The 14,380-nt window shown below is 41.5% G+C and overlaps 1 protein-coding gene across 3 annotated transcripts in view; it reads right to left on the minus strand.

The window, feature by feature from the left end:
* Window positions 1-14,380, minus strand: part of IFT140 (intraflagellar transport 140) — an 85,812-nt gene that overhangs the window by 69,576 nt on the left and 1,856 nt on the right. For all 3 annotated transcript variants that reach the window (XM_041462278.1, XM_041462279.1, XM_041462274.1), the window contains exons 2-6: window positions 10,782-10,957; window positions 8,802-9,023; window positions 5,292-5,413; window positions 4,491-4,633; window positions 57-232 (exon numbers count right to left, since the gene is read on the minus strand). In XM_041462278.1, coding sequence (XP_041318212.1) covers window positions 57-232; window positions 4,491-4,633; window positions 5,292-5,413; window positions 8,802-9,023; window positions 10,782-10,928 — 810 coding nt within the window. In that variant the 5' untranslated portion in view covers window positions 10,929-10,957. The remainder of the gene's footprint in view (window positions 1-56; window positions 233-4,490; window positions 4,634-5,291; window positions 5,414-8,801; window positions 9,024-10,781; window positions 10,958-14,380) is intronic.

Below are 14,380 nucleotides of genomic sequence, written 5' to 3' on the forward strand. Positions count from 1 at the left end.
CAAAAGAACTTATAAAGAATAAATATTGCAACTTTATCCTGTAGTATGACTCTTACCTTCATGAGCTCTTCTGCCTCTCCCTCGGGAGAAACTGCATGTAAGGACAACTGCAGAGTCTCTGTTATTACAAGTAAAACATCTCTTTCCTCTAGCAACAGGAGCTTTTGGACCAGACTGTCCGTAGACAATACCTGCCTTGTCTTCCCTTGCTCATTCACATAGTGCACAGAACCTGTAGCACAAATAAACAAGGTGCAGATTTTATTTGGCATCTTTTAGCTACAAAGGCCAAAGTTGATGCTTTCTACCTTAATAAAACATTCCTCAAGTACTGAAAATGTAAAAATAACAAAAATTCTTTCATTTTTTAGTTTGTCTCAGGATAGACAGTACGATAGCTGACCAGAGCAATAAACCAAAGCATAGTTTTCCCCATTTAGAAAATCCAAAGGGGAATACTTTAAATAATTTTAAACTGCAAGTAAACTTTCTGTATGAATGATAGCTTCTGAAATCTTCAGTCTTAGAAAAAAATCTGTGAAAGAAGAATGGTAGCTAAGAATTGGTTCAATTCACAGCAGAGTTGAGATGACAGAAAACTGTGGACCTGAAGTTCTTCATTGTTTAGGAAATACTGCACCACACACCAAATTCAGCTTTAATCCATAATTTGACTGGCAAATGGGACAGTGCTTTTCTAAAAACACTGACATGGGTAACTAATGCACCTATCAACATTTTAAAAGCCATTACAATGTCATTAAGTCGCACTACTCTATAATCATAGAATCACAGAATCATTAAGGTTGGAAAAGACCTCCAAAATCATCAAGCCCAACCTTCGATCAAGTAGCACCACACCCAATAACCATACAATGAAGTGCCACATCTAGTCATTTTTGAAGACTTCCTGGGATGATCACTCCACCACTGCCCAGGGCAGCCCATTCCAATGCTTAACAACCCTTCCTGTGAAGAAATTCCTTCCTCCAGTCTGCCCTTCCCTGGCACAACTTGAGGCTGTTTCCCCTTGTCCTGTTCCTCGCTCCCTGGGAGCAGAGCCTGCCTGAAGCCTCCTGTCAGGGAGTTGTGCAGAGCCAGAAGGTCCACCCAGAGCCTCCTGTTCTCCAGGCTCAGCTCCTCCAGCTGCTCCTCATCAGATTTGCGCTCCAGACCCTATCCCGTCTCTGTTCCCTTCTCTGGACACACTCTAGCCCCTTAAGGTCTTTCTTGTCATGAGGGGCCCAGAATCGAGGTGCCTCAGCAGCATCCAGCACAGGGGATGATCTCTGTGCTGGGCCTGTGGCCACACTATGGCTGATCCAAGCCAGGTACCACTGACCTTCTTGCACATCTGGATTCAGGGTCGGCTGCTGTCACCAGTACCCCCAGGGCCTTTCCTGCTGGGCACTTTCCATCCACTCTCCCCCAAGACTGGAACACTCTGTGGGGTTGTTGTCACACAAGTGCAGCACATGGCATTTTGCTTTATTGACTCTCATGCAGTTGGCCTTGGCCCATTGCATGCACGGGTTTAGGCAGCAAAACCCCCAACAAGCAGTACAGCTGTCTGAAAGTGGTACTACAAAAATCATCCAAACCAATGTCATCAAAATCTGACAGACCGCAAGCCACATTCACGTAATTTCTTAGCAAATCACAGTATTATATAAGGGCAACATTTTACACCACCGCAAATCAAAAAATCTATTAAATAGCATCTTTCCCCAAAGCTTAAGCAGAAAACACAAGTGTATAAGAATGAACATTAAGAATCCACACTGATATGTATGAGATATGATCTGATTAAAAAGTATGTTTAAATTTCCAAAACTCTTGCAAATATATTACCATTCCCTACTCTTCAGCTATATTAAAAAAAAAAAAAAAAATTCCAAGTCCTGTTACACTACTTTATTTTCTCCCTGCAATAAACCCCTGCATAGATATCCTCATCTTAAATCACAGGACATTTTGGTTTTGAAGGGACTTTTAAAACTAATCTCTTTTTAATTCTCTTGCCATGAGCAGGGACACCTCCCACTATCCCAGGTTGCTCCAAGCCCCATCCATCCTGGCCTTGGACACTTCCAGGGATCCAGGGGCAGCCACAGCTTCTCTGGGCACCCTGTGCCAGGGCCTGCCCACCCTCACAGGGAATAATTTCTTCCAACATCCCATCTAACCATGTCCTCTGGCAGTGGGAAGCCGTTCCCTTGTCCTGTCCCTCCAGACCCTCCGAAGTCCCTCTCCAGCTCTCCTGGAGTCCCCTTAGGCCCTGGCAGGGGCTCTGAGGTGTCCCTGGAGCCTCCTCTTCTCCACGTGAACGCCCCCAGCCCTCCCAACCTGGCTCCAGAGCAGAGGGGCTCCAGCCCATGAAGCATCTCCATGGCCTCCTCTGGACTCATTCCAACAGCTCCATGTAATTGCTGTGTTGAGAACCCAGGAGCTGGAGGCAACTCTGCAGGTGGGGTCTCACCTAAGTGAGGCTGAGATGCAAAATCACCCCCTCTCCTGCTGCCCATACTGTGGGATTAGCCCAGCACACAGGGTATTTCTGGGTGCCAGCGCACACAGCTGGGGCACATCCAGCTCTCACTCACCAGCACCCACAAGTCCTTCTCAGGACATTTGGGAGTTATGGCAGATCACTACTAGATTAAGAACCGAGTCCAAAATACATATGCTCAAATCAACTCAAGCAATGAGGCTGGTCACAAAGAACAGTCAGACAGTATCATTTGATTGAAATTTGGGAAGTATGACAAGAAGGCTGTCTTGGGGTGACTTTATAATACTGTATCTCCTATTGTCTGCTTTATGCCCAGATACAGGTTCTGTAACTTTAAGCTAGGTCCAAGAGAGGGGGAGAAGCTGGGGGAATTCTTTCAGCAGTTTGTGTTCAAACACAGATTCTCCTAGGATCTTTCTCAGGAGAGAAGAGTTAAATTCTTTTGCTTATAGCTAGCTTCTTTTTGTTAGCCGAGTCAAGAAGTTTTTCCCAGGACTGTGGCTTCTTCTTCTGGAACTTTTCAGCTTTGCTCCAGTCCAAAAAACCAGACCATCACCAGGAGCCCCTCACCACAGCCCGGTGGGGAGAGGCTGCAGGGACACGAGGCTCTGGACCTCGGGAGAAGCCAAGCAGGACTCTAAAATCCACCAGCTTTCTCCGCAGCGAGAAGGTTTTAGTATCTAACATTATTCATTCTTGTTGCCGTGCCTGCGTGCACTCTATGTGTTAAATAAACAGGTTTTTCCCCTTTTCTCCAAGAAATTCGTTTCGTGTGATGGGAAGAGGGCGTGCCGCAAACCTGCCTTTTTTTCAGAGCAGACTCCCCTTTCAGGACGTTTCCTCCTAACTTGTCTCAAACCGAGACAGAAGCCCAAGCCAAGGACAACAGCCGCAGGACACACAGCCTGTCCCTAGATGGGGCTCTGCACCATCACAACAGCGGCTTTGAAGGTGAGGACGGAATGGACACAGCTTCTCAAAGCTTCTCTCCTTGTATCTTTATGAAGCACCCTGTGTCCATTTTCCATTTAAATGGTACCTTTCTAGTAAAGAGGCTTGTATTCACACATTGAAAGAAGGTACACTGCACACCACACAGCTGGCCCAAGCCTCTCCTGCAAGCTGTACTGGTGTAAACAAGGGGTGTCAATTTTGGTACAACACTGAATCAAATTGTAATGGAGCTGCAGAACCAGCATAACTGAAAGGTTTTCAGAACAGTTAATACTTGAATCAACAGGATGACTAGAATCACCTACCAGAAACACCCATTATGCAACTTCTCATACACATTCTGGCTCCAGTTCAGAGAGAGCAAACTACAGAGAGATGGCATCACAAAAAAATTTGGGGTGGGAAGGAAGTTAGCTTTGCGCAAACTAGTACCCAGAAGACTAAAAAGGATAGGAAAAGACAGGGAAGAGTAAACGGCAAGGAAGAGGAAAATGCAGAGAAGAAACTATATTAGGCAGCAAACTAACAAAACAGATTCTCAGACTTTTTTTTTGTTCCATAAGAATGAAGCATGATTTCAAAGCATGAGGAAAAAAGTGAAAAGAAAATTGAGAATTTAAGATGAATGTTTTAGCAGAATTTGCCTATTTATAGAAAAAAGAACCCACAGCACATGCATTATTTTGAAGCTTTGCACAAAAGCTAATTTTATGAACACTTGTGTGTTAGAGATTGTTTTCCTCATACTCACTTCTTCAGGAACCTGACTAACCCAGTACCTCTGGTGACCTTGTGAACAAGACCACCCTGAAGATCATAAAATTTCAGTCGTTTTATTAATTTCTTACCAAACATTCTACAACTCCTACAGAATACTCTACGCTGTTGAATATATGAGTATGAGGGATATATGAATATACCCCAGATGTCAGATATATGAAAACAAGACTATCATGCACTGAGCTATTTTGAAGCTCTAAGGAAACAACTTCCCAGCCAAATGGAAAAGTGGTTTTGCTCTTACCATCTGTCAAAGTGATAAAGAAGGAGAGTCCTTCCTGGACTGCCATTTTCAGAGGCGGTCCTATTCCAGCTTTCTTCCAGTTAAACATATCCAAGGCTTTCTCATCACCACTCACAGCTGCTTTTGCCAGCTGTACAAAGTCCCTGCAAAAAGAGATACTTCATTCCCAATTCTTTTCATAACTGTAGTTTCAGTCTCAAAGAATGGATAAGCAGTTAATAAAGCATATTGTATAAGAACAAAGATGTTTCATACACTGATTGAAAAAAGGGCAAACAAAAAAAGATACAAAACAAAATTTCAGTATTAGTTTTCATTTGCATTGTTTCACCTTTTTTTTCAAAACACATAACTGTTTTTTCAGAGATGTGAAACAGAAAAGCACAGACAAGGAAAACTCTTCTTTTGCACTACAGCTACTTCCTATTTCTTGCTTGGACAGGAAAGAAATAATGATAATGTTTAAGAACTGATTTTAATTTAATTATTTTTGACAATAATATGATAATTGTGTTTCCAGTGTGTTTATGGCTTTCCCCAATCAGCAATATTGCTAATTAGAAGAACTAAGACAGAAGAGCTAACAGCAATGGACAGAAGATGTGGAGAAGAGAAAGAAGACCAGTTACTGCACACAGGACACAGCTACCAGAGTGGGAGAAGAGCTTGGAAATACAGGGTGGTTAGGAAAATAACGTTTTTTAATATATTTTAAAATAGTTCATTTGTGGGCAGGACTTTCTTTCTGTGGAAGAAGACAAAGACTTGGACTAGCAGAGCTCCGATGGGGCCAATACTCACTCTGTAGGAGGGGGCGGCCGAAAGACACAGTGCCACAAGCATTTCCCATACTCCTGCTTAACCAGGGCAGGACCCTGGACTCTGCCCTGATGGTCCATTCTCCACAGATACAAGACACCGTGCTAGAAAAAGACAAGTTAATTCATTACCCTTTGCACACAGATGAGAATTCAGACTCAAGCTAATCACTGCACATAAAAATAAATGTTTTGTTGTCAGAGCAACACCCTTCCTTTTGTTTAGTTGACAAACACAATTACGTCCACTTAAAAATAAGCCACAAGGAATCAAAGCTATCTTTAACGTTATATTATTTGCTCCCTTAAAATCAAATAGTCTGAAAAAAGCCTGTTGGTCCTATCCTTTTTTAGTTAAATCACACTGCCAGAGCAATTACATGGAACAGTCTTGGTTTTCTTCTGCAAGTAGTAGATGTAAATATTTGTCTCGATAACGTTCTTTCCACATTTTTTCTTGCAAGTAGACTGATAGCTTAATTTTAGCAATTGAAATAAAAGACAGCAGAGCATATGCATCCCTCAGTAAGTGCATATAAAACTGATGTGGATGAGCATGGGTATATGATTATATGTAAAGTAACAGGATGCAGAAAGACTAAGGGCAGAATTTTTTAATTTCTGGAGCTTTCCTCCTCTTTCAGAGCAGACATTCAAGAGCTTACTTTTAGAAAAATCAAGAACTTACTTTTAGAAAAATAATCTAGTAACTAGAAAAATCATAGATGCTGAAGAAAGGAAGTCTGGTTAGCTAATGAACTCAACAGTGGTCAACACAGGTCAGCCCTCAAGCCTGGCACAGGTGCTGACATAAGTCATACCCGGCACTGGCAGCTCAGGAGCAACAAACCCCTGGTGACTGGCAAGAATGGAGACAAATTCCAACAAACTGACTTACAGTATATCCTCACAGTTGGAATGCTAAGATGATAATTTATTGTTGTTGTTGTTATGCTAGTGCTTATGAAACCAAATTGCATTTAGGAACCTTCCACGTAAGCACTACATTAAAAAACCCAGCAACAATTTTCAATATCAAGTTCAATCTCATTTTATTTCATTAAGATAGACAACAATAAAGTGGTATTAGAATTTGCTCTATTTTTATTTATTGTTTTCAATGAAGTATCATCCTTTTCCTGGAAGTGAAAGACTGGTAGCAGTGGTCATTTATTCTTCACAATTCTAGCTAGAAGCCACACAAGATGCAGCCGAGGCCTTCCAAAGTAACATTTCCTTCTTTTTTTCCTAAGATTCAAAGCTCTAACTTCTTTTCAACAGTAAGATGGCAATAGTTACACTATCCAAAACTGTTTATTAAGTGCTATGTGTCTTGCAGCTTAAAGAATGCCACTCAGCTGTGCAACTGTGACACTGCTGTACTCCTGTCCCAAGAGGACATTTTCAGTTCATAAAATGTCTGCTAGTTATCTCTGAAAATCACGGGATTCTATGAACCAACCTTGTTGGTTCCTCCTCTCACTCTTCCAGCAGCTTTACATGCCACCAATTTCCAAGGATCCCAGCTAATACCACCTGCATCATTTATAAGCTGGAGGAAAAGCCTGCAGCTTTTTAAAGCTGCTGACCTTTGTTCCACCTCCTTCTAGATATTCCAGCCTGTATCCAGATAACCTACTTGCAATCACAATTCTTAGTTTGGAGCACATGAGATTGGAAACAAAAAAGCCTCACAATCTCTCCTAAGTCACACTGGAAAGGATGCAGAACTCATCTGTTTTCAAATTATATTTTTAAAGAACAGAAGACATTGACCTTATCATCTATCTAAATGTCCTTTCCAAATGGAGATATTCTCTGATTCTATCCTGTAACTTCCCAATAATTTTTAAAAACCCAAAGCTTTAGTTACTTGGTATGAAAGCAATTTGCCTTACAAATAGGCTTTCATTATAGAAAGCACCTAGATCCTCTGTTGATCAAAACGTGGAAATCATCCATGTCATTTTTACTTAAAACAAATTAAAAGCTTCTGATTTTCACAGTATCCCATTCCAACTTTATGAAGTTATTTTCAAATAATTTTCTTGCATTTCAGGATGTATGATCACAGAAATCCTGGTGAAGATAAAATCATAGAATATGCTCAGTTGGAAGTGACTCACCCAGATCATCAAGCCCAACTCCTGGCCTACACAGACAACCCAACAATCCCACCCTGTGTCCGAGTGCTTGTCCAAAGCCTTCTGGAGCTCTGGAAGCCTTGCAGCTCTGAGCATTCCCTAGGGAGCCTTTCCAGTGTCCACCCTCTGGGTGAAACAGAAACCAAATCAGGATCCAAATATTTACCTTCTTTCTAAAGAATTTCCTCTAATATGAGCAGAACATGATCCTGGCAGCACTCACCTAATGGAAGTTTCCTAAAAATAAACCCTCATGGGAAAAATATTAAAAATAAACTTATAAGCTACTGGATAATATGTAGGAAATTAAGCATATCTGTGCTGCACCTCAGACCATAGCATAGTGACACTGGTTTGAAATAAATTTGAAAAGTATTTTGTTCATAAATGTAAGCTCTGTCTACATCAATGTATTGTCTCATTATGACTAAGGCCTCAGCTACACTGAGATGTGTCCATCTTTTGCCTGGGCAGAACTTTCTCTTTTCTAATAAAGAAGATGATAAATTCTCTTTTTACTCAATTTTGAATTTCTGCATTTCCGTCAAATGTAGCAGCAGAACTTTACAAATAATGAATGAAAATTTTTTTCCTCCCAATAAGAATATTGGGAATTCTGACATATAGGTAAGAGCAGAACTGAAATTCTTGGGTAAGCTCAAGTTTGAATCAGGGAAAATACAGGGAAAAAATCCCTTTTTTCCTTCATTGGCTGACTCAGGAACTGGCAAAATCAGAATCTTCTATGAATATTTAATCCTGAATATTCAATAGCTACTTTCTCACTTCACTATGAAAAAAAGAGCAACCAGCTTATCAAGAAATAGAGCATCACATTTCCCAATACAATCAATTTGACACAATTTTAAGGCATTAATAAAACCAGAGAAAGAGAGATTAGCACGGGTTTCTTGTGAGCACTGCTCTGCACTTAGTATGGATGAATATGTTGTAGCTGGAATTTGTTTCTCAACAGCTAGGCTTTATTCTTGAATCTGCCCTAAAACTTGACAAAAAACAGGAGAAAAATAATTCAAATTGTCTATACCTCAATTACTCCATCCATGAGATAGCCTTTAACCTTCATCACTGCTAAGGATTCACTGAGATCCAACACACTTTTATTTAAAGAAAAATTATAGAACAGCAATTCTTTAATTGTAGAAAAAATTAAAACACTAAGATTTGATTTTATTCCCTAACATTTTTAATTTGTACCTAAGGGAAGGGAATTTCTCTCCCACTCAACTCTCCCTTCCCCAAGGATCTCCATTCCATGATCCTTTCCTATTACAAAACTTCCAAGACTGTGTTCCACATCAAACCCACATGGCATTTTAGGTACTTACCCCATCCCCAGACACAAGGCAGGTACCACTTGTACTCCAGCTCAGGACTGTGATTTTGGTGCTGTGATTTGGGGGTACAGTGTGCTGCTCCTTGTCTTGTTTGTTCAGTATCAGAACTCCTCCTGTCTCCCATCCTGATGCCAGAATGGGTCTGGAAGGGTGCCAGGCAAGTGATGTGACCTGAAAGCTCCTGTCAACATGGGAATCAGGCACATGTTCTCCCTGCAAACAGAAATCAGTGTGAGCTCAGTCCAGTGGAAACTCAGCAACCAAACCTTCCAATTCACAGCCCAGTCAATATCAAGCTTTCTCTCCCATATAAATGATATAAGAAGGCTTCAAACACATTTCAAAGCAAAAAGAAATTCCAGCTATTGAAAAAGAACAAAGCACATCACTAAGGACGTAGAATAATATAATGCTTCAACAACTCCTAAAGGCAGAACCTCCTTTAGGCATGGTTCACAAGTATTGGAATTTACCAATATTACTGAACAGGACTGCTGTGGTCTGCCTGGCCCCAGCTGCTGGCCTGGCACCGGTGGGGTTTTCTCCCCAGAGAGGCTCTGGCTCGCTATGAGCACGTGGGGACAAGTCCAGGTGTGTCCGAGCTCCAGTGCTTACAGCTGGAGCTTGCTATTAAAGAGGGTCACTCCTCAGGCTTTCCTGAGCTGGAGAAACCTTTAAGGCAATGATGAAGAAAGGAGCGGGTCCTGATGGAGAGTTTTTAATCCAGAGTTTTTATTTTGGGCCACATGGCCTCTGAATCTTGCAACAACTCCAACCAAACTCCAACCGCGTGGTCTGCTTCCCTTTTACCTGGGGAGAGGGGAAGGACAGGGAACCCAGGGAGCACCAACCAGGTATGGGGGGAGGGGGTCTCAGGTGAGAGGGACACCTGGGTGGGCCAATGGCCCCCCAGGGGGTGGAGAGCATCCTTTGAACCTGCCAATCGCTCGATGCTCCCCTTGGAATTTCTGGTTTGATAGACAGTGCCCAGCAGGGGTCAAGGGGAAAGGAAGGGTGACTGACACCCCACCTGGGAAGGAAACTTCAGGGGAAGAACTGGGGAAACTGAGGCACACCATGACAACACACTGCAACACACAAGAATATTTCATGTGAATCATTTAACCTCTCTACATATTTATTTTTCCATTTGTTAAACTTGGATAACAATTTTTCAGAATACACTCTGAAAAGTACACATTTTATAGGCTATCATATTAAGAGACTTACATGTTTCAGTAAGTCTGCTGCAGACTTAGATACCTTTTAGTGCTACTTCCCTAAAATTTATGCAAACCAAAGTCTTACACAAGGCTGTCATGTAAAAGTTAGAGTATGCAAAAGAAATATCTGTCTACAGGCAGAAAATCAGTTCAGTCTTGAGGTGGTGATTTGTTCAATTTCCATTTCTTAGTATGTTCTATTCACTTAAGAGTTAAAAAGCAGCAGCAGCAGCATGTGTTCATTTACATACAAGCCTGAAATTCTTATACTGAGAGAAGCAAAAGGCAAATCAGTAACCATCACAAACAAGACTTACAGACAGTAAACATCAAATTTCAAAGGAAATATTAATTTAATTGATGAAGATCTTTTTAAAAATACATATAATGAGCGGCTGATGAATCTGTCATATTCTATATAGCACAGGACATAGACAGTAATTAAAACCCAGAGAGATTTCAGAAGGATTGTAAGCCTGCAAAAATAGAGATTAAAAATGTGAAGTTTTAAATTAGAACAATGATAAAGGTTGCTGAGAGAAGCTGTGTGACCTCTTACACATCTCATATCTCTGGAAGTGTTCAAGACCAGGCTGGATGGGGCTTGGAGCAACCTGGTCTATGGAAGGTGTCCCTGTGCATGGCAAGTGGCTGGGACAAGATGATCCTAAAGGTCCCTTCCAATCCAAACCATCTGCAATTATGTGACTCTATATCGAGAGCAAAAGCAAAGCTGCTGACTTTTCACCTGTTCCAGGTAGATATCCACACAGCCCCCACCTGCTGTGCTAATGGAAGCAACTGCCAGGAGTGGATGAAGTGGGTGCCATGCTATATGGGAAGGGGAGGCAACAGAATCAGGAGCATCTGTTCGATGATCCACGTACACAGCCATAAAAACGGGAGCTGTCTCAGACTGCACACCTGTACCAGGAATAAAAACATCTCCATCAGGTTTGCTTATGCAGATAATACATATACAGTACATATATGCTATATTATATTGAATTTATGTACTACATATAACGACATATATACGGGTTAAAACAAAACTACAGCATCATCTTGTTGCACATACTACACAGACATGAGAATGTCAGAGTGGCATTTAAAAAAAATGGAGAAACACTGAGCCTCACACTCTGTAGATTCACAGTGTGCATAGGCTGGTACCAAGTCTCTCACCAGTGGCTTGTGCTGGCCCACTTCACAGGATTCTGAAATAACTCAGTATTTACCAGAAAGATACTTCCAGTACTTCATATCCAAAGATGTTAATTAATGTACAGACTGAATTCTTTTATGTTATTAAGTCTCACGTCTGGGCTTTCAAAGGAAGTTTCAACAGTTGTCACCACTTTGGAGCTTGTACTATTGAAATCACACTATCTGCTATTTACATTGGAACTGTTACTAATATTTGAATGAAAAAAATAAGTAAGTTGCACAAAAAAGAACATGAGAACAAAACCCTTTTCACTGTTGTGGGTCAGAAAATGGAGGGCGTCACTAATAATCTGTAATAATTTATACACAGAAATGGTCTTTGGATTTGTGTCATGGGATCCAGTCAGCTCAGTTTCAAAACAAAAACAGCTGGAGCAAAACACCTCAAATTCCTAGCAAATAACCACAGAGTCATAGAGTTCAGTGGGTCAGCTGGTCCAACCGCCCTGCTCACGCAGTCTTCCCAGAGCACCTGGCACAGGATTGTGTCCAGACAATTCTGGATACCCCCAATGAGGGAGACTTCACATCCTCGCTGGGGCAGCCTATTCAGTGCTAAACACCCACACAGTAAAGAAGTTCTTCCTCATATTTAGATGAAACTTCCTGTGTTCCATTTTCTGCCCATTGCCTCTAGTGCCATTGCTGAGCCCCACGGATCACAGCCTGGTCCATTCTCCTGAGCTTTTCCTGCAGACACTGACAGACAGGGATGAGGTCCCCTCTCAGCTGTCTTGTCTCAAGACTCAACAGACCCAGCTCCCAGAACTGGACACAGTGCTCCAGATGTGCCTCAGCAGGGCTGAACAGAGGGGCAGGATCCCCTCCACAACCCCCTGACAATGCCTTTCCTCACACACCCCAGCATCCACCATCTTGGCCCCAGGGCACACAGCTGGTCAAGAACAGCTGGTGACACCCAGGTCCTTCTCCAGAGGGATGCTGTCTAGCAGGGCAGCCCCCAGCCTGGACTGGTGCATGGGATTACTCCTCCCCAGGTACAGAACCCTGCCAAGATAACCGGAGAAAAACAAAACAAGACCCCCAAGAAAACAACACAAACAAACATACACACAAAAAAAGCCCCCAAGCATGAAACGTTTAAAAGACTTCTGTGACATTTAAGGGGAAGAGATGTTTTCTTCTGCACAGGTAAACCATGAGTTCAGAACTCACAGGCACACACATGTGCAGCAGTGAGACTTGCCTAAGCCACCAGCATGTAAAAAGGGCATCAACAGACTCTTAAGGTCTCTTTCCTTTAAATCTTCTGTCAGCGCCTCAAATAACTAATTTGCTGGGCACTTAATTTAGAAAGGTGGGTAACTCTGTTCAGTAAATTGGGAGCTCTGTATCTTGCCTCTGACACACACAAGGAACAACATCAACTACTGGATATGAGAGCAGACAAGAGCAGTCACCCTAAGGACAAACCATTTCATCTTCCAACAAGATCCACTCACTTTTAGCTGTACAATCCTTCAAAATAGTCAGCATTCCCAAAGTGGCACTGCATGGGTCTAGTTTTATCACCACTCAAAAAAAACCCCAACAAACCATTCAAATGAAATTGGAGTGTTTTTCGTCTTTATTTCATGTATTTTAAAAGTTTTCTTACATCTCCAGTACTGTTCCAGAATTCTTTGCCCATACTACTACTTGACTCCTTATTTTATCTGTTTCATTTTCCTCTAAGAGAGGAAGGATTTAGTTCATATTTGACTAAAAGCTTTAGATAGGCTCAAAATTTGAAATAATAAAGAATTTCACTTCAGATTAAAATAAAAATGTAAGATGCCTAAATGAAAACAAAGCTACATTTCATATGAAATAACAGTTTTATCACACAAGCCATGCAGCTGTAATGTCTTCTCTATAGCCACCATTTTCTACTTTTAGTTGTTCCTTGCATCTGTAGTCATCAATATTACTTATTATTATTCAGATATTTCAGTCCCCTTCAATGACTGAAATAAGTTTATCAAGCTTCCAAATTGCATCTCTTGTTCAACTCACTAATTTAACTTTTGGAATTAATAAACAGCAAGAAAAAAATTTCAACCAAAACTGTATATTTAAAATGGCAGACTAGCACTTACTAAACTAAGATTCAGTGATACTGTCATGTAAATTATGGACAACCCCAAATATAAAATACTCTTCACCTTCACAGCAACAACACAGAATTGTGAAGCAGACTGCTACACACAAATAAATAAATGGCTTACATAAGTGGATTGCTCAGTGGTGTAAAAGTAATTGAACCAATATTAATTTTCTTGCTGTGATCTTGGGAATTCATTACTCACATGATTACTGCTAGCTCATGTATTTATACTGTAGCTTTGACAGCTGACTCTTCAAAAAAGTCTTCAAAGAAAGAAAAAGAAAACCAAGTAACACTGCCTCTACAAACTATTCTGGCATGTTCTATTTTTCCAAGGTTTCAAAAAAATAAAATTTCTGAAAAAGTTAACCATTTTGTAATTTCGGAATAGAACATGACCAAGCCCCCCACACTTGAGCTCAAAGATCAAATTAGATACATCTGATAGACACTTTTGAAACAGTCCCCAGGCAATTCTTAGAAATGGTTAGACCTTATGGAATCACAGCATGGTTTGGGTCGGAAGGGACCTCAAGCTCATACAGCTCCACCCCACGCCACGGGCAGGGACACCTCCCACTGTCCCAGGTTGCTCCAAACCCTCTCCAACCTGGCCTTGGACACTTCCAGGGATCCAGGGGCAGCCACAGCTTCTCTGGGAAACCTGTGCCAGGGCCTCAGCACCCTCACAATAAAACTTTTCTTCATTATGCCTAAAATAAAGCTAACATGTGCCAGTTTAAACCATTAGCCCTTCATCCTGTCAGTACAGGCTCTGGTAAGAAGTCTATATCCATCTTTCTTACAAGATCCCATAAAGTTCTTTTTAAGACAACTTCCCTGTCCAACCATCAGAAGCCACCCTGACAATCACTCTTGCACCACCTGAGCTGGGACCGAGGCCCCTGCACAGCTACACCTCCACACCCACACAGTCAGACCAGCTTTCTTTACCAGCTCAACCATAGGTTTCCCATAGCAGTCTCAGATGTCTGGATCATTAAAATGATTTC

This window comes from Pyrgilauda ruficollis, unplaced genomic scaffold (assembly GCF_017590135.1).
Source record: "Pyrgilauda ruficollis isolate IOZ18807 unplaced genomic scaffold, ASM1759013v1 scaffold16, whole genome shotgun sequence".
Lineage (NCBI taxonomy): Eukaryota > Metazoa > Chordata > Aves > Passeriformes > Passeridae > Pyrgilauda > Pyrgilauda ruficollis.